The sequence below is a fragment of the Tachysurus fulvidraco genome, chromosome 25, assembly GCF_022655615.1.
Source record: "Tachysurus fulvidraco isolate hzauxx_2018 chromosome 25, HZAU_PFXX_2.0, whole genome shotgun sequence".
In the NCBI taxonomy this organism is placed as follows: Eukaryota; Metazoa; Chordata; class Actinopteri; order Siluriformes; family Bagridae; genus Tachysurus; species Tachysurus fulvidraco.
This window is the reverse complement of record NC_062542.1, coordinates 6117352-6138662: the sequence shown is the minus strand read 5'-3', so window position 1 is coordinate 6138662 and position 21311 is coordinate 6117352. Positions and strand designations below refer to the sequence as shown.

Below are 21311 nucleotides of genomic sequence, written 5' to 3'. Positions count from 1 at the left end.
CATTAATGAAATAATATAATTCTGCCATTCTTAGTTATCATAATATCTAGTAATTATACCAACCAGGTTTTACTGTTGCTGTAGATTAACTTGTAACTTGCAGCTTTACATATAAATGAGTCTAAGTGAAAACATTTGACTAATGACAAATTCACAAAGACAAAAGCAAGTCACTGATCTAAGCAATAAACATGATTAACATCCTTGTTCGACATCAACCACACCCATTTTTATTATGTTTCTCTGTGTAATTTGGGGTTCTGGCTTTTCTCTATCAAATCAGTGGCTTTTAATTTGATTAAAACATTTCACAAATCAAAAACGCAAGAGATTTATGCATGTTTTTCGAGCTCTAAGGCTGCACTGTGGCCCAATATTCGTTGGAGCTTGGATCGACTGTATCCAAGAAATGTCCTCGTAGAAAGCTGTTCCTCCGGCAAGGAACGCAATCTGATGAAAATGTAGTTGAATCTAGAATTAGGAGTGAGATGAAGGAACTGATATATTTGACAACAAAAATCTACATCAGTTTTGTGTTAGCAATGTGCTGACTTGCAACAGGAGCCTGTTATCTGGTGCTTCTACTTGTCTCATAACATTAATCAATATACAAGATAGAAGAATCTTTTATTGCTACACGATATTGTTGGTGCTAATTTGGTTTGTCTCATACGATTCTTTTACTGCTACACAATATTTTTGCTGATAATTTGGTTTGCTAGAACTCAATAAGCAAAACTAAACAAAGCACAAAAGAAGATTATATCCAAATTATGTTGGAAGTCAGCAAAGAAATTTGTATTGACTGTTGAATGCAGCCTTAATGCAAAAGCGAATGAATTTCTTCTATCATCAGTTCACCAGATTTAATCTCTAGACCAATTTAACAATTGGGTTGTATCTCAAATCGCACCCTACCATCTATATCTATATGTCGGTGTTGCACTATTTTAACACAGCCTGCTATTTGGTGCTGTAATATGAGGTTTTGTGTGTAATCTGACTTCCGAATGCTCACTCTGTGTCTGTCAGCAAGCTGTGTTTTACTCTGGGATGTGAGGAGCTATGTTTAGTTTTTACTTAGGAACAAGTCGGTAAAGTTGTGAGATCTCGGCTTGGCATCAAAACACCCGCAGTGCTTGTGTTCATACGGTAGAGAGGGTTATATTCCCACTTAACACACACTTTACGCAATTCCCTAATTCCCAGTAATTATTTTCAACTGGCACACATGTTTGAAAGCATCCGGTAGAGGAGTATATACATATGACCACCTAAATCAGACGCACAACTTAGTCATTATACAAAATTAGATTTGAAATAGCTCACTGCATTCAGCTGGAACAGGGTTTTGCTGTGCTCATGCATGATCTCTTCTTTTTCTCACATGGAAAATTTCACATTTTTCATCTATGTGGGCTTGTTTTAGTTTTGCATAGCCCTGTGTACCTCCTTGATCTTGAAATTACAAGCATGATTTTTGATCATTGATCAATCTTCTATCATATATTGTAATTTTCTTCGAAAGCCAGATAAAAGAGCACAAAGCAGTGAACTCTCATTTATTTTGGATAATAGACCTTGGCACACTTTTGACATGTTAGTACAAATGGATCATTGCTTGCATGCCACAGACCATGTCACAATGTATACATCATCTCAGAATTGTTTCATGAACATGACAATTCAATGGGCTTTAGTTTTCTTTAGTGAACTTCCCAGTCCCATGATGAATAATGATGATGATATATATAGCATGATATAGATGATATTGCATGATGTAACGACATACTAAATATGTTTTATAGGTTTAAGAGTAAAGTCAAGATAATGAGATATAACTAATGACACACTTCACCCCCTAACACACACACACACACACACACACACACACACACACACACACACACACACACACACACACACACACACACACACACACACAAATAAATAAATAAATAAATAACATATTATATGTATTTAAAACCTAATTGTGGACAGACAAATAAAATTAGAAACTGTAATAAACATTTTTTTTAAAAATAAATGCTCATCTCATCTCATCTCATCTCATCTCACGCCTTTCTCCAAAGTGCCCTGTTTCCTTAAAAGGACTTGGCCGAATGACGTATTGAGGGCTCGCGCTGTGTGATGTGGTGTAGGAGCCCGGGCTCGCGCGCAGCTGGTTATAATGGTGTGTGCGCGGGCAGCACACACACGCACACACACAGTCCGGCGGGAAAGGCGCGCGCAGCTGAATGAAACGGAGCGCATGGAGCACGCGCAGGAACTTTGACAGCCGAACTTGTGAAAATAACGGGAAATTCTGCAAACTGTATTTGCGTTGGTTACGAATCCTAGTCTGTGTCTGACACCAGGAGTGCAGCGATGCTGGCGCGTGAGGCTCGAGCGTCTTGTCTAATCTCAGTTAGTCTAATCTTATCTGATTTTCTTTGCGGAATGCTTGCTTTCAACTTGGATGTGGAAAATCCCGCTGTGTTCAGTGGAGCCGCTGGGAGTTACTTTGGATACTCAGTGGACTTTTACCATCCGACGCAGGACAGGAGCGCGTGAGTTACACAGACACTTTGTGCAATATAGGCTCCAGTCGTTTAGATGCATTGTCTTTGTGAGTTTTATGTAATGAATTGACGGGAAAGCAATTTATAGCATCTCACCTTAGATCAGATGCGTGCGTCATGAAACGTTTTAGCAATTACGCATTAAGCAAAGATGCAGAAATTCCATGAAGATGTGAACGTCAGTGACCTGGTGCACCATCTGTTTACTGTAAAACAAACCTCTGTGTGGCAGAGATGAGATGCATTTACTCCTAAATGCTGACTTCAGAGTTTTGCAGTCTTAAGTGAATGCACAGTTGGTGTTACATGCTGGTCCAAGTAGCTTCAGTTTAATGGAATCTTCATCCTCTCTCTCTCTCTCTCTCTCTCTCTCTCTCTCTCTCTCTCTCTCTCTCTCTCTCTCTCTCTCTCTCCCCAGTGTGTCAGTGCTGGTCGGGGCTCCCAAAGCCAACACCACCCAGCCCGGTATTGTGGAAGGAGGTGCGGTTTATTACTGCTCCTGGCCCCCATCAGAGCAGGACTCCTGCCGCGAGATCCCTTTTGATAAAGCAAGTGGGTACTCAGTTGTGATCATTCATTTGATCACCAATGACACGATGTTCTATGTTGTCTGTATTGCAGAGTTCATAGCTCGAGGAGGATGCAAAGATCACAGTTACTTTTTATTCACCCACAGAATATAACATGCACGAATAAAATGAACCTTTGTTTTTATTCAGTCCTCTTTGATTTCAGATATTTGCTAAATACTAAGTTTATACACATTCAAGCTCAGACAATAAAAAGATCAAAACCCATATCCAAGATCGAGCTAATTTCCCCGCATATGGTTTGGTTTAAACCGGTGGAACGGAGTAATTATTACGCGCTCCCCAAGAAAGGCGCGTAACTTTACCTCCATGCGTATTGTGACGCAGTTGGCACCCTGACGCACAAGGGGTCCTGGGTGCATATTCCCGAACACGATGTTGTTGTTGTTGTTGTTTTTTACTATTTCCGTGTACTCCTCTTAGTTTTAGGCTCGATTTATGTTATGAGTTATGATTGTGGGTTCAATGAAAATGCAACGGAGTCAAACCGGCTTAAGCGCAAATGGATCTTGGGTGGACGTGAGGTCACGTTTAAATTGCGCTTGTCATATGGGAAGCAGATGCCAAGATCGCTGCAGGGCAAATGCTGTTTGTGGTTTCTGGGCTGTTTTCTATGCGTGTGAATGTGTCAGACGTTTTGTACCGGTAAATGTGAGTGTCGGAGATGCTCTGTTCTCAACCAAATGGCTCATTCATGTTAGGGTTGGGTTACCTTTAAGGGCAAAGTCAGTCTAATAGATTTGTGCTTTATGTGAATTCAACATCAATACTGATGATTCATCTCAAGTGAGAGTTGCTTATGCACGCTCTATTGATGCAACAAAATAACAAGACTTATTAGGTCCTGTCAGTAATGCACATCCTGAGCTCAGGTTACTCTTTCTGTCCATATGGGTTTCCTCCTGGTTCTCCGGTTTCTTCGCCTACACTAAATCATCCCTAGGTGTGAATTAGTGTGTGAATTTATATATGCATGGGCTTTGCATCTCATCCATGTTGAAGAATTCTTCTACCTTGTTCTACCTTCTACCAGTGTTTGTGAGACTAAACTGTTAAGGCAAATGATTGAATGAATGGAAGAAAGTGAGAGTGAATATACTATCATTTATTTATTGAAGAAAGAAGATGCCTTTGTTTTATGGCACCATGAACAAACTATTTAGATATGTAGAAAATAATATGACTTCTATGAAGAATATAGAAAAAGAATAAGTGCTATAGTGAGTAGTAAGGAGATAGAATTTTTTTTTAAAGGATTAATTATAAAGGTTAAGAATAACTTGCTTTTAGTACTGGTACATGTGGCCAGGAAGAAAGTTTAAAACAAAGATCAGTGATCAGTGCAAAACAAGTGATGTGTGATTTTTTTTTTAACACTAATGATCAGGGATTAGTCTTTGCGAAACAGTAATGATTGGACATTGTGAAACAATGGTGATCAGTGATTGGTTATTATGAGTTAATAGTCATCAGTGATTGGACATTGTGATACATGTTGATCACTGATTGGACATTGAGATACAATGGTGATCACTGATTGGACATTGCGATACAATGGTGATCACCAATTGGACATTGCAATACAATGGTGATCACTTATTGGACATTGCGATACCAATGGTGATCACCAATTGGACATTGCAATACAATGGTGATCACTTATTTGAAATTGTGATACAATGTTTATCACTTATTGGACATTGCCATACAATGGTGATCACTTATTGGACATTGTGATACAATGGTGATCACGTATTGGACATTGTGATACAATGGTGATCAATTATTGGACATTCCCATTCACTGGTGATCACTTATTGGACATTGCGATAAAATGGTGATCACTGATTGGACATTGCAATACAATGGTGATCACTTATTGGACATTGCAATACAATGGTGATCACTTATTGGACATTGCAATACAATGGTGATTACTGATTGGACAATGCCTATACAATGGTGATCACTGATTGGACATTGCCCATACAATGGTGATCACTTATTGGACATTGTGGTCATCTTCTTGTGAAAGTTCAACTCAGTCAGGCTCGGCACACTGTTGCTAAGTCGACCAAACCTGCTTTCTCAACTCGCGTAACCAGCAGCTGTGATGTGAGCTAGAGATCTGTATCATGTACAGTACAATCCCCAATATCCACCTAAAAAGGAAGAATTACTAGATTCCTTTCTAGACTGTTAGTTTTAGAAGAGGGGACAAAAAAGTCAGCATGTCTTTAACCAAAGCTACATATTTTCCACATCAGTCTGTCTCATCACTTGACAATTAAACTTGAGCTTCATCATCATCTATATGCTGAGTTGATCTCCATTTAAGCTAAACTCTGTAAGGACAAAGTAACTGCTCGATACAGCCGGTTCAGTTGGATACACTTCATGTTTTTACTGTCTTAGACATTTTAGATCATGGATGTGATAAATGCAATTGAGGAGGTTATTATTGGACACTATTGTACAATGCAGTATTTTTGCCAATAGAGACTATTGCTATTCATTGGTGATAATCTGGTTTGAATAATTTGACACTGTTTGAATTCTTTAACTGAAGGTTAATTTTATAATTTAATACACAATTTATTCTTAAAAAAGCAGACCATGGACTTTTCGATAAATTATTTTTCAAATTTGAATGCCTGTAAATTTTGTACAAATTTTTTGTACAAGCATTTACAAAGTTTTTTTTTTTGTTTGTGGAGGAACATAGGAAAGAGCCTGTATCTGTTTACAGGTAATAAGCTGGAGTTATAGGTCTACACACCGACATGAAAGAAGTACTGGTGTGTTATTTAGATGGGGGGAAAATGCTGAAGAGGTGGGAAAAAGAGACAGACAAGAAGACAGGGACAAGACGCTTAAAAAAAACTGTGGACACATGGGGAATAAATGGAACTCAGCCAGCAAGGTTGGCTCTCGAGGAGAGGTGTCTGCTTTTTATTAGATACCGAGAAACACTTTAGAACCCCCACCAACAGCACCACCACCCCAGGCCTTTCTGCTCAGCCAACTCAGAGTATATGCACACACATTATCAGATTCATTAGTCACGTTGTTGTGACCCTTGATCTCACCGTGGCATCCAGACGTCGTTTCTGGGAAAATTTACACCTTTGTCAACTTTGATAAACGACCAATGCAGTAAAGCTGAAGCGAGTTAAATGCATTTGATACACTGTAAAGTACCACATACCTGAGGTCACTTGTTTGGTGTGCACACACTCACACACACACACACACACACACACACACACACACACACACACACACACACACACACACACACACACACACACACACACACACAGAGAGAGAGAGAGACTTACAAAGTGACATATCTACCTCTTCTAGAGTTACACCAGACACATTCCACCGCTTTAAGTTAAAAAAAACAAAAAACATTCTTCATGATTTCCACATTTATTCTAGTCTGTATGCACGTGTTGATATAAAATTGATGATCATTTTGATTAATTAACTATTTTATCATAGTTTTGTGTTTCTTAAATCTTTGTAGCCATTTAAATGGATTGTATTTCAGCCATAAAGAACATCAGCTCTCACAATCCTTTCAATGTACGTCATTTGTAGTACATTTGATATTTGCTAGATTTCAGAATTGCAAGTTAAAAGGAACAGCGTTTTGTGGGATCTTCCTTACATAGACATCATGTGATTAACTGCGAATCACATGCACTCAAATCTAATTGTTTGTTTAATTAGTTAGTTAGCTGAATACTAACATGAAGAATTTGGTATTTATGATCATGTCACTTTTCTGCCATGTTTGTGTAGTTCTTTCCTTCACTGCAAGCATTAGAGACTCATGCATAGAGCCTGCTGTTTTTGTTGACCGTATTTTGTGTTGCAAAGTCTTAACATTGGTGAGAAGATGTGTGCGTGTCCAGTGACAGGACAAAGTATTTTTTATACACATCATAAATCTTCAACTGGAATGTTTGAGTAAGAAAACAAATTTTTGGTCAAGTGGAATGCTAGTTGTGCTACTATTCATAAACGTTATTACTGTAGCATCCAGTAGTAGGAACCCCTATTGATGACTTCATAGTACAGCGACTGACGACATACAGTAATTATATCTCTGTATGTGTGAACAGAGATTAAAGGTGGGGTCTCCGATTTTTGAAAGCCAATGTTGACATTTGAAATCACCAAAACAAACACGCCCCTAACCCAAATGGGTCCCACCCCTGTATTCATAGCTCTGCCCATACATACATACGCAACCCAGGCAACTAATGGAAAGAAATGTGCCTTTATCATAGCTGAAGGGAAGAACAATACGATTGCAGATAAACAAACAAGCAAAAATGACACACAAGCATAATCATGTAAAGGACGGCATACATTAGTTCTGTGAAACAAAGCAAAATCAACGTTACTCACCTATCGAGAAGGAAAAAAGCGACCTCGGTTTTCACAGATTGGAGTTACCCGAGTCAATAACTCCTGAGCTAAGCGCTGTAACTAGCAAACGCGGTTGTAGCTGCTTCTCTACATTACTATGATAGAAAAGAGGTGTTATTTGTGTGGTAACAGCGTTTAGCTCAGGAGTTATTGACTCGGGAAACACCAATCTGTGAATATGCGGCCAACTTCCCGCTCCTTCAGTTCTCTCCAGCGCTGGAAAGCTGATCCTATATTAACACGGGTCCTACTTCTTGTCTTATCGTAAGCCTTTCTTCGCTTTCTTTCTTTGTTTTTATCCTCCATGTCAATGTTAAAACCGCTTTCTGCTAATGTCACACATGTGCACTGGACACTCTCTCCGCCCATATTGACAAGACACGCCCCTTTCTGCTTATTGGCTACACGTTTGTTTTGATTTTTGTTTATTATTCGGCCCGACTCAGTTTTCTGAAGCATTTCTCAAAATTCGGAGACCCTGCCTTTAAGTGTGAAAACTAGCTATTATTTCCAACCTTAATGGCTAGAGACCAGTTATTACTCCCTTTTCAAGCAACAATCTATAATTGGTTTTTGTATATCATAAACTATCAAACATGGATAAACCGATACGGTGTGAATGTTTCCAGATATTCTTACTCTAATATCAAGAAGACCTACACATATGGACTATAAACAAGTCTGATACTTAACACACTTCACTCTGGTTTATTTGAAGGTATAAAAAAATGGTCTTGTCTCATTATTCCAACGCTACACAACGATAATAACAGCGGAGTCCTACAGCTTTTAAAAGCAGCTGACATTGTTTGGCTTGTATTTTGGAGTGTGTAGTAAAACAGGTCACTGAGCACTGAACTCTTAAATGAACCCCTGCTGTTTGTTTATGCAGTTTGTTGAGGAGAAACCAGCAGAATGGGTTTAATTAAGACATGAGGGATGTTTGGGATGCATGCTTCTTGTCTTTGTTGGATGACAGCTTTGATTTTTGGAGGAGTTTTTGGATGTTTGGTGCTTTTAGGACTCTGGTGTAGTTTTCCTATGTTTTGATGATGTACTGCTGAAACTGCAGTGTTTTCAACAATAGATAATGAAGCGCTATACAAAGAGGATCTTTGGGGTTCTATATTGAACCCTGGGCTTTTTATACTTTCAAAAAGTATAGATTTAGAGACTATTGAACCAATTATATTAAAACAGATCTAGAATTCAAAGAATGCACAGCAATAATAATAATAATAATAATAATAATAATAATAATAATAATAATAATAATAATAATAATAATAATAATAATAATATGTTTATGTAATAATAATGACACGTTTTTAGAAAAGATAAAATAGTCTAGTGAAATTGTGAAATAACTAAAACTGAAATGACAGGAACATTTAAATAAGAGGGAGGAATTTTGGACTTTATATTTTTGAATTTTTGAATTTTTTGGACCTATTAAATTTTCAATACTGACTGGTCAATAGCTTTTTATTCATTTACTAATTGCAGCCCTGAAAGTAGTTCTGTCTATAATTCAAATCTCAAGTTGATATTATTGCTTTTATTATCATTTTAGTATTAAAAACTCATCCGCATTGACTTGTCTGATGAACGGTTCACATAGTGAGCCTGAAAAGTCTCTATTTCTATTAAAAAGTCTATATATAACACATAAATAAACTGTTACTATTGTGTAGGTTTCTGTAAGGAGATATTTAACATTTACAGAAGTCATCAATAAGACAGAGATATCTAAAGACAAAAGACTTTGCACTTACATTCTTTTCTGTAAAAAGTCTGGCGATGGAATGACTTTGCAGGTGCTATAACATAAGTGATAGCAAATATTTTTCAAGTGAGCGTTTTACACCATAACCTTAAATATAAACAGATAAAACTATAAATTATGAATTTGTTAATGAAATTAATGAGATCATTAACAAATTGAAGAGGAAAAGTATTTGAACTAAATTACCCATCAGCCCCCAGATTTCCGTGTCACATGTCTCTCTCACCTGTGTCCCCTTTCATGCAGCTAAACACAGCATATAATATATCGTCCATATAACATACAGTATTTCCACCATCATAAAGTATAAGAAGAATAAAAACTTTTTGAGTTGAAACACTTGTAATTATGTAATTATGATATGTATTACTGAATATTTAAGCATATAGCAATATCATGATTAACTCCTCATCTTACGTTAGTCTGGAAGTGGGCAAATACATAGTGGATGCAGGCTAAATCCTAAATCTTGTGTTTTGTGAATAACGAGTAACAGATGAACATTTTGTGTTTAATGTATCATCCATCTATCCATCCATCTGATGAGCCCTTATTAACCATCTATAAGCAGAAAAGGAAATATATCACCATATCTAGCGATGTACAGGACTGGCACAGACGGTGTCTTCTGACAGATTTGAGTTAATGTAATGGACAGTGTAATAGGAGGACAGAGAGAGGAAGAGGAGACAGATGAAAGATTAATGTTCTTGAATTTTAATGAAGTGTAGACTGTGCCATACTCTACTTTAACCAGAGCCAGCTGTGTGACCCGAGGTCTGTAGTGGAACATGCTGAACCCCCTACAGACACACACACACACACACACACACACACACACACACACACACACACACACACACACACACACACACACACACACACACACACACACACACAAATATACTCTCTCTCACACACAAACTCTCACTTATCCAAATATTCTATAGTGAAAAACAAAACGTTTTTTGAATACAAAGATTTTGCATTTTTTATCGTAATTGTTATAAAACAAGGATTTTTCTATCAAGTCCTCATGCCCATAATTTGTGTCCAAAATAGTGTTACTATTTAGAACACACAGAAATCTGTTGAGACAAGAGTTCATGGTAGTTATTATTTCTGTGTTATAGTCATATGGTGTGAACAATCTCTGACCTCCTCACCTAGCGCACCATTCATAATATTACTTTATTAATTTTGTATCAAGCTATTAATTAGGCTGGCTTTTTATATCTATCATTATATATACCAACTGCTAATTAGAAGATGTAATAAAATCTCTATTCATACTATTTGTTTATTTGCATTGTAGCTAAACATCTCTTGTGACAGAGCATAGGTTCAGTTTTCTAGCAATATTCTTCTTCCTATGCTTTTGACACCAATTACTCATTTTCTTTTATTTTACTGTGGTTTAAAACATTATGTCTAATGTTTTAAACCGCATTACATTATTACATAACATTATTACAATTGTACACTGATATTCATTCATTCATTCATTCATTTTCTTCCGCTTATCCGAACTTCTCGGGTCACGGGGAGCCTGTGCCTGTCTCAGGCGTCATCGAGGCAGGATACACCCTGGACGGAGTGCCAACCCATCGCAGGGCACACACACACTCTCATTCACTCACACACTCACACACTATGGACAATTTTGTACACTGAAATAATTATCAAATACTTCTGAAAGACTGCTATAATCACAGTCTAAAATAGGATTTGATTTTAAGTGGTGGAAAACCTCATAAATACATGTATTCGTTGTTTTTTATATCAATTTATTAGTTATTTGTTTAATTTACTCATTCCTTACTTATTTCTCTTTCCTTTTCCCAGATAACAGGATGGTTAAGGTGAATGGGACACGGGAGCCGTTGGAGTACAAATCCCACCAATGGTTTGGAGCTACTATCCGAACACACAGGGGTAAAGTCGTGGTGAGTGTTTCTGAAAACGTTATCCCTATGAATGGTCTTAACGAGGCTACATCAGTCATAATATGTAATTTATTACTTTATGTCTCCATAGATGGTAAACTTGGATTGCTTAGACCTTGTGTTTAACTTTCCATGGATACACATTTGAAAGCTGGTAGTTTGTGAGATTACGGCACGTGTGGTTGATTTACTGGATGTTAAATTGTGCATAAGATATGTACAGTTAAATAGGAAAGGAAGATTTATGGAGTGGGGAAACTCTGCTCTATCTTCAAGCTGTTGAGGGTTTCTTGGAAACGTGTGTGTAAGTGTGTGGTTGATATCGTATACCAGATATTAACTCTATCGCTATGTAAATAACGCAGATGAGAGAGTTGTTCTGATTATAGTGACAGATTTGTGTGGGAGAATATTTGTAATGAGGATCTTGTACTGTCATATTAGGAAGATATGACCAGAAACAAGGAGGTGTTTGTGATGTGGAATGAACATGGAATACAATCTGGCAGAGAGAGAAAAAAAGATAAAAGTGTGCTTTATATACATTATTAGTGTATTTGTATGTTTAGGATTTTTTATTTAAAATATATTTAAGAGTGATATGAAAAAGAACGATTGTGAGGTGTGTAGTGTAACAGACAAAGAAGATACCTGTTTACTGGGAATTTTTCAAGAATTATAAAGAGGTGCCAACATGGTATGGTTTAGCGGTAGCATTGACATTTTTTTTGTGGTACGTGAGAGAAAACTACGGCTTTCTGTTTTCTCGTATAAAAATGCAGTTTGAGTAAACGTGCATAGAATTCAGCAGAAATAAAAAAAAAATTCTATTGGTCACGTCACTCACTTTTGCCTGGCTGATTTTTTGCATATCTATGATACAATAACAGCATTTACAACAAAAATCCCATCGTATCATGACCCTATTAATTATTTATTTAAGTATTAATAATGAGCATTGAGTGCATCCTGTTACCTGACATACCCTATGTTTTTGGTGTAAAATTCGATTATTTTATTATTTTTTATCATTTTCTCTAACATAGAGTTTCTTTGTTTTAAAAATTTCAAAATTCTAAAAGGTTCTGTTTATTTCCAATTAATTAGCATTCAGAACAAAGCTTAGCTTAATGATTTATTGGAATTAACGTGATATGCTGATAATCTCTATCAATCAATAGTGGAAAATATACTTAATCCTAGCTCTTATAGAATTCACATTGAAAATCAAAACATCCTGATAACTTCTCGTTGATGTTTCTAGGTATAGCTGAACTCACTAAAATGTAGCTCTCAGTGCTAAGATGAAAATATAGAAAATATAGAGTCATTTTACTTCAACAAAAGTCTTTTCATATAATTTACCCAACACATCTGAGGTAAATGTTGATATTCCTGGTTGTTTTCACTTTAAGTATTTTTTTTAATTGTTTGTATTGATGCTATTTAATTCATGCTAGTAATGTAAACCATTATCCTCATTTCTAGGAAAAGCTTGGAGTCCCAGTCGCTGTATAGTTTATCATGCATTATTGTTTTTATATGTTTTTGTGTGTTTGTGTGTGCGTTTGTGTGCGTGCGTGTGTGTGTATGTGTCCACAGGCCTGTGCGCCTCTTTATCACTGGCGAACAGTGAAGAGCAGTGGTGAGATGGATCCAGTGGGCACATGCTATGTTGCTGTGCAGAACTTCAGTGCATATGCAGAGTACTCACCATGCAGAACAAGTGAGACTCTCTCTCTCTCTCTCTCTCTCTCTCTCTCTCTCTCTCTCTCTCTCTCTCTCTCTCTCTCACACACACACACACACACACACACACACACACACACACACACACACACACACACACACACACACACACACACACACACACACACGAATTACATAAGCAGTCACAACTAAAGCTGTGAAATCCCTAAATAGGTTTTGGTTTCAGTCTTTTCCAGTGTTTCTGAAGGCTGAAGGCAGTGTTTCTAAAATACAGCTGATATTTCCCAACAGAAAAGCACCACATTGAAAGTTTAAATGCTGACATTATCACTCTGTCCAGCTGACTGTTTTCTTTGAGGGGGAAGGATGGTGTTGTTCCTCCTCATCACTCAGAGCGACATTAACCAGTCATGGTTGCCTGTGAGCTCATACATTTCTTCTGAGTGTGTTCTGTAATCCTTTCGGTTGACACGTGCAGCAGTTCACAAAAGATGCCGTGCCTTCACGTGTCTCAGAGGAAGCACGTGTTAGCCCTCACCTTGACCTTCACAATGATTGATTTTCCGGTATAAAGCTATTCATAATGCATCCATGTACAGTATGTATAATAAATCACTTGCATGTGATATACTTTCAATATATATCACAAACACACTATTTGTTGAACAACTCTAAGAAGGCACAATAAACCAATACACAACCAATGTTTCTCACACCACATCACTAGGCCTGATGTCATGGCATTTTTTCACCCAGCTACAGTATAAACAGCGATCAAAGCAGTGTACAGTGTTTGTTTATGCTGTTTCCTGCCCGGCTCATGAGCTTTGATGAGTTTGAGATGATTAGTGGTGATGCAGTAAAAATATATCATCATGGCACTTGAAAACATATTGTGACACACCCATCAAACACATCAGCAATGTAAATACATAAATAAATAATTTCAACTATCATTTATCATTAACTCTCAAAACTACTGTTAAGTTAAATCGGTAAAATTAATGTGTAATAATTATTATCCTAAAAAGAGCTAGGTCTTATCTTAGTTTTATCTTGACAATACACAACGCAAATAGTAGTATGAATATTTTTCATATAGTATGAATAATCACAGTATGAATATTTTCTAGAAATATAAAAGAAATATGTTAAAATATTTTGGAACAATTTCCTGAAAAATAATATTTATACCACAGTACTTATGAATGCTCTTGTGGCATTCATTTCCTGATAGCTGGAAACAAGTTGATGTTTCTCTAATACAGCAGAACTCTATGGCTGTCACTTTTTGACCCATATTCGAACATGACATGAAAAATTAATATTCTACCTATATTTTGCCCATAAGAATATTCATGTGCAGCCTAAGCACATTAGACAGCTTTAAATTTTGTTGTTTAGCATCTGATCCAGCACCAGCTGCTCTAAATGTTTTAAATGTGTCCTTGACCCTTTGGTAAATTAAGTTAATGACACAAAAATGGAAGATAACAGCAAGCAGCGTAACTGCCTAGAGCGGACAATTACGACCCCAAATCATCTAAAAAGCAGCGTGTGGGAAGTATTTTGGATTCTACAATGTAGATGGCAAAGTTACAATCAAAGATAAGGCTGTTTGTTGACTTTGTAAAAAAACAGCTGTCTTGTACAGCCACGACAACAAATCTTCAGGCTTCCGCTATTGATTTACCAACCCAATGATGCACGGATGATTTTTTTTTTTTTAGCCTTTACTTGGTTTTTCAAAAACATGACAGCCGTCGTCCATGCTAACCAAAATTATAGTTAATAAAAATTAATTATTATTAATAAAATTATATGTTTATAATTATAAACAATGTTTATAATTATAAACAAAGTTTTGCATACTAAATTCCAAACACCTGAGGTAAATATTGATATTCTTCATTGTTTTGTCTCATTTTCAACATATGTTTTCCATTACATTATCTGTTTTGGTAAAATAAAGGGTTGCATTCTAACTAGCTAGCCTGAGTATTAGCCTTATTTCCATTAATAGTGTCTCAGTTGCCACATATTATACCTTACCTTAATACAATTTTATTGTTATCTCATTTCAAAAGCACAAATATGAGATCCAGTTGATTGCCTTGTGTTTTGAATCACTGTATGTGATGCTCTGTGCTTACTTAAAGACTCAGTCACTTCATAAAGTATGGATTTGTCAGTATAATTTTTTTAGCAGCTAGTCAGTCCTAGCAGAACACATTGTTCTTGCCAGTATACAAGTGTAATGACTTCAGAAAGGGAATTAGTGGATGATATATAAGCCTCTAATGGCTATTAAGTCCTCGACTCTCTAATAAACACTGTGAAGTGGCTGCCTGGCAGGTCGTTACAGCATCACCGCCAGGGAAGAGAGCTCAATGTTTAATTTAACCAGCTCTGCTAGGTTCATGATATGCACATGCTTGGCAGCTCAAAGCAAAATACCTACAAAGTACTGGGGTTATTTTAATACAAATGTCATTGTTTATATATTATCTATTTTTTTATTATAAGACTTTACAGTAACATCAAAATTCAAAAACTAAAACAGGCAATAAAAGCATTTTAGAAATATGGTTCAATCTGACATGAGATTATAACATAAAATTTTCTTACTTAATGTTTTTACTCTTACAAATTCTTGTCTAAGCTTCTAGGTCATTTATAACATCTAGCCCTTGACTGTGTTGTAAGCAGCTGTTTAAGGAACTTGAAATCAGTTTCATATACAGTATATGTGCTTATAACATGTATATTAGATGTGTGATTAAATGATTACTATGACTTGCTACTTCATTATTTGAAAATAATGATGTTGATATTTTTGGTACAGATAATCCGGACCCTGAAGGACAAGGGTTCTGTCAGGCCGGCTTCAGTGTGGACTTCACAAAGGTAACTGCTCGGTCATTACTCCACATTGTATATGTAATGTATGTGCTCATAATTTCAAGATGTTCAGCATATTCAACATGACAGCAAATCTCAAAAAGGTAAAAATGAGAAAGCTGCTTAGAGAAGTATAGTGTTCATGCCTCTAGTACAGTAAGAGCAGTAAGAGGTTGTTTGTTGTAGGCCTGGTTGCTTGTGGTGACCAAACACCTTAAAACACCTAATATTATTTCTTTTTTTTTCTTTCTTTTCTTTTTTAATTAATTGTCATGTATCATTAATGAAGGGCTAATAATACAAGCAGAAGAGGAAGAAAATCAGGATGTGGGAAATGTTTACAAAGCTTTTTTCTTTTTTTTTAATCAAGCCTAATATTTATGTTGATATTTTGTTGATTGCCAGAGGACATTCCCATAGTTAAATTTAGCAAACGAATCAAAACACATTAGGATAGACAACCTAAAAAAGTAGCCATAGCATCATCAAATAATCATATCCTAATCATACCTGAATAATATATTAGTGAATTAAATCTGGAAATGGTTATAACACCTATTTAGTGTGTTATATTTGTTCAAATGATATCTCTTCATATTTCTTTAGTCAGCTTTATCCCTTCTTTTCTCCTATCGCTTCCTGTTTGCGTCCTCTCGGTGTCATGAGAACAATACAATAAGTTTATTGAAACAGAGTAAGGGGTAAAAGAAAACCAAGCTGAAAGGGAGAGAGATGGATATGTGACCTCTGACCTCTTTCTAAAGCAGGAAGAGGCCTCCTTTCCTTCAATGTCTTTTTTTTTTTTTTGCCCTCGCCATCTCCCTGTTCTTAATATAACTATATTTTCTCATCTGCTTATGTAGACAAATTGTTCATGTCTCCCTTCCTGTCCTCAGTGTTACTTATTTATTCACTCTCCTGTTAGACTGTCATCCGTGTGTCAGTACTAACATACTCCAGATGCATATACGCATGATTTCAACCTTTACACATCAGTAATGTCAATGCATCTGCCCACCTTCAGCCTATATTAGAAGCCGGGACACCCAGATGGTTTGAACAAAGCCTTAAAACATTCTTTTCTCATAAAACACACGTGTACACTCTTTTTATTTGTTTTAATTGAAATTGGGATATGAGATAGACATGAAAGGAGTTGTCAAGGGGCTAAATACAATCTGGACTTACTACATTCACCATGTTGGCACTGTCATGTGACCTATGATGTCATAATAACCATGAAAACCTCAGCTGGTTTTTCTAGTTTAAACCTAAACAGTTTACTCAGGTGTTGTGTATGAACAGAATAAGTTCATTACAATGGAACAATGTTTAATACATACAGTATATCACTTAGCTATCTCATACCATTCCCGCTGCCTTATGGGATAGCGCACTGTTTTCATGCTGCAGCATCTCAGTGGAAGCAGTAGGTCATCCTTGTATTTCCCACCTACTGTTTTATGAACGCTGCGAATCTGGACATACTATATTTTTGGTGGTACTGCTTTTCAGTTACTGTATAGTAAGGATATTCAGGGTGTTTGTTTTTGATATGTTATAATCTAGGATTCATTCAGGAAACTTAACCATGTAGAGCTTTAACAATACTGATGCATTTTGCACATGCTGGGTTGTGAAATATGAAGCACTTTGAGAAAGGCTTGAAAAAACTTTCTTGAAAAATGTCAGATGTAATTAAAAAAATTATGGAAAAATATTTTCATTATGTATTTGGACATGGGATGGATTTCATATTTTTATTTTTTTAAGACATATTTAATGAAACCTAGGTAGGATATTACTTAACTCATTCTAATTTCATATGTTCTTTTCTGGTTCCTCAGGACGGGACATTAGTACTAGGAGGACCAGGGAGCTTCTACTGGCAAGGTAAAACAATCACTCTATTATGTCAATTATCCCTCTATCCATTTGGTGAGTCCATCAAATCCATAAGCAGTCTCTATGGACCAAAAAGCTTGTTATTCAAGATTGATTCAAGGAATTATAGAGTTGAGATCTCTGCCAAAATAGTGGAAAAAATCCTGCTCCTTTTCCTGGCAGTACTGGAAATATATTAAGAAAGACATGTCACTATCCTGTGAGGTTTATTCGTACAGCAGTCCAAGTGAATTTTGGTCACGGTCCCAGTTTCATCACTAGTGCTGCTCGACCAATCCGAAGCTGACTTATGAGTCACAGAGTTGTGTTTCTTCACAGTGAATGCATGAATGATGATTAGAAATGGGCTGTGGGAATACAGTAGCTAACTAAAGGGCTTAAACTAGCAAAAACAGCTTAGCTTAATGGACGATAGGCTCTGAGGGTTTATGCTCTAATGACAAGCTGTTGATGGACAATTCTTGTATTTCTGTCATTTCTTAAGCTTTAAGTTCCACTTAATCCACCATAAAAAGACACATATGTATATAGAGTGTGGATGAATTCTCTTGAATGTAATAGTTTTTAATACAAGGATTGCTATTAAAACGGTGCCTGATTTTAAGCAGCGAGTAACCAATTCAGAACAATATGGCCTGTGCGTGTAAATGTGTGAGCATGCAAGTTTGTTTGCACAATGATAAATACAGATTGTTGGCTAACTGCAGCCATGTGTGTTCGAACAGATGCGTGTAAATGATGCCGATCTGAAGACCCCCCACATTTCTCCTACTATTGTTAGGTATAGATATGAGAAAGAACAAGAAACTGGAATTACATTAACACGTAATAATTGACAGCTTTTCCTTTGCAATTCCCTTTACCTCATCCAGGTTCATAAAGTTCATAAATTGCAATAATTTCACAAAATGTTGAATTATTTGACCTACCAACCAAGCTAGATATAAACTCTACTCACTATAATTAGGCTGCTTTAATGGATATTTTTAGAAGTTGGGGTTTGAGAACAGGTTCAGCCATGATACAGCACCCCTGGAGCAGTGAGGGTTAAGGGCCTTGCTCAAGGGTCCAACAGTTGCAGTGCTGGGGCTTGAACCCCCAAACCTCCAATCATTAACCTAGAGCCTTAACCACTTGAGCCACCACAACCCCAAAACAGCAGCACAGCATTTTCCAATAATGTTTAACGTCATAGCAATAAAAAATTCAACATGCTACTATAATGGATACACCAATATGCTGCAGTTGCATTGATTACAGAAGAGACTTGTATCAGCTAGTTAGAGATCTATGAGATTATGGTAATGTTTTAAAGGTTTAAGCAGAGTGTACAGATGAGGAAGTGAGAGAGTAATGTGTAATGTAAGCAACATAGTGTGTAATATAAGCAACTGTAGCCTTAGTAAAAGCACACCAACATGTCGATAAAAGCCATTAAAGTCAATTCTAGACAAGGCAGCTCATAGTGTAAGAATATTTTTATGCCATTAACAATACAGTTAAGCATAAACCATGAATATCATACTGGAAAATATTGTGATCTCACACACACTTAATTTTGTTGACACTTTCGAGCCCACATCCTCTTCTCCTTTCCCATGCTCTAGCCATCGATCCTGACCTGAACTCTATATTTCTGACTTTTTAAAGAGGTGTTTGCCCTTATGGAGAATAAAACAACAGAAATATGAGCTTCAAGATGGAGGGTGTTTCCGTTCATCGCACCTCCTCCCCTATAGTTTGTTCACCATAAATGTATTTTATTTTAATTGTATTTGACCTTCTTCGAGGCTCAAATTCATAAAACTGTTCATAATTCTTTGCAAATTAAAGTTAAATTGGTTGTAAGCATTTTATAAACTGGGATTTTATAACCAAAGTATTACCAAAGTTACAAATAAAAAAGCAACCTATTTAAAAAGCATTAAGGAATTTATAAGGGTTATAAAAATGCTTGTTACAAAAAGGCTTAAGGTTTATGTGCCCAGTTATTAAGCTTTATGAGTATGGGTTTCATAATAAGTGTCACCAGTATATATTTAGCAATTATGTACACACACAAATGTTTTTCCAAGCCTAATGATATGTTTTTAGCTTTGATTTCTCAGCCACTGACCGAATCTTTTTGGTTCATTCTGAACTCTGATATATTCAAGTATGCTTGATTTTATCTGTGAGGAATCGTTTCATCACCAAAAATCACTCTTCTATGACTAGCTCAAAGAACAGCGATTCAAATGATATGCACAGCAGTTTTCTGAACACAGTTTATCATCCATCGTGTGGGTGGAAGACAAAAATACAAGAACTTTGCTTTGATAAAAAAGTATGAACACAAAATAAACACAACAAAATTGCTCCTTTTTTGCATCGCTCCCCCAGAACGTCAGCACTCTCTTTAACGTCAACATAAGCTTCGTCAATAACGTCAATTTCTTCTACATTTTCCTCTGCACTAAAAAAAGTCTCAAAGTCTCTCAGATTTATTTTGTGAGGAGAAGAGAGAAGGGTCAGATACACTTTGACAGGGATTCCTGCATGAATGATTGTATAGTGTGTGAGAGCATCATTTGAGATCACATGTGTACTGTATGTGGTAGCTCAGTGGTTAAGGTGCTGGGCTACTGATTGGAAGGTTATGGGTTCGAACCCCAGGTCCACCAAGCTGCCACTGCTGGGCCCCTCAGTTGTAAGTCACTCTGGATGAGGGTGTCTTCTAAATGTAAATGTGTGTAGTGTGCAGATGTCTACATACACCGGATACCTGAATGCTAGTTCTTTAAATGGTACAGTCTTTATAAGTTTTTATATTTCCCCATAAGGTCAAAACTTTTAAGTATATATTTCTATACTTGCCATTTGGTCCTCATCAAGACAAACACACACACACACACGCACACACACATAGAGAGATTAATGACAGGGTCCCATGGTAGCCTGCAGCCTTACTAATAAAAGAGAATAATGAGTTTGTCTAACCTTTAGAGGAGGAGGCTAATGTAATCTCTGTCTATCTCGCAGAGCAGACTTTTTCTTTGCTTTAAAGAACAGATTGGCCAAAAATTCAATTTACACAATGTTCCCTACCCCCCTCATGTAGCCAATTAGCCGTGTCTTTGGCCAGAGTTAGTTTCTTCATATTACACTAAGGCTATGCTAACAAGGAAAAAGTCTTTAGCAGTGTGCGTAAACTTGCTTGTATGGTTTCTAGCACTCTTTGAAATGCTATCTATATGAAGATAGATCATATAGACACAAGCAGCAGCTTTTTTTAACAGCTGCATATACTCTGAGTTAACGTGTGTGTGTGTGTGTGTGTGTGTGTGTGTATGTGTATGTGTAGGTCAAGTGATGACTGCAGGAGTTGCAGAAATCTTGAATGGCTACTCTTTGAAGGCAATACTCCGAAAGGTGCAAGGAGAGAAGCAGACGACAGCCGCCTCAGACG

The 21311-nt window shown here is 36.7% G+C and overlaps 1 protein-coding gene across 1 annotated transcript in view; it reads left to right on the top strand.

Moving 5' to 3' along the window:
- The first annotated feature begins 2210 nt into the window (after nt 1–2210).
- The window catches only part of itga8 (integrin, alpha 8), an 82635-nt gene continuing 63534 nt past the window's right edge, over nt 2211–21311 (top strand). Inside the window, exons 1-7 of the mRNA XM_027171778.2 lie at nt 2211–2570; nt 3001–3134; nt 11247–11347; nt 12950–13073; nt 15903–15964; nt 17806–17851; nt 21207–21311. The exon at nt 21207–21311 is cut by the window's right edge and continues 21 nt beyond it. Of these exons, the coding sequence (XP_027027579.2) occupies nt 2389–2570; nt 3001–3134; nt 11247–11347; nt 12950–13073; nt 15903–15964; nt 17806–17851; nt 21207–21311 (754 nt within the window). The 5' untranslated portion in view covers nt 2211–2388. The remainder of the gene's footprint in view (nt 2571–3000; nt 3135–11246; nt 11348–12949; nt 13074–15902; nt 15965–17805; nt 17852–21206) is intronic.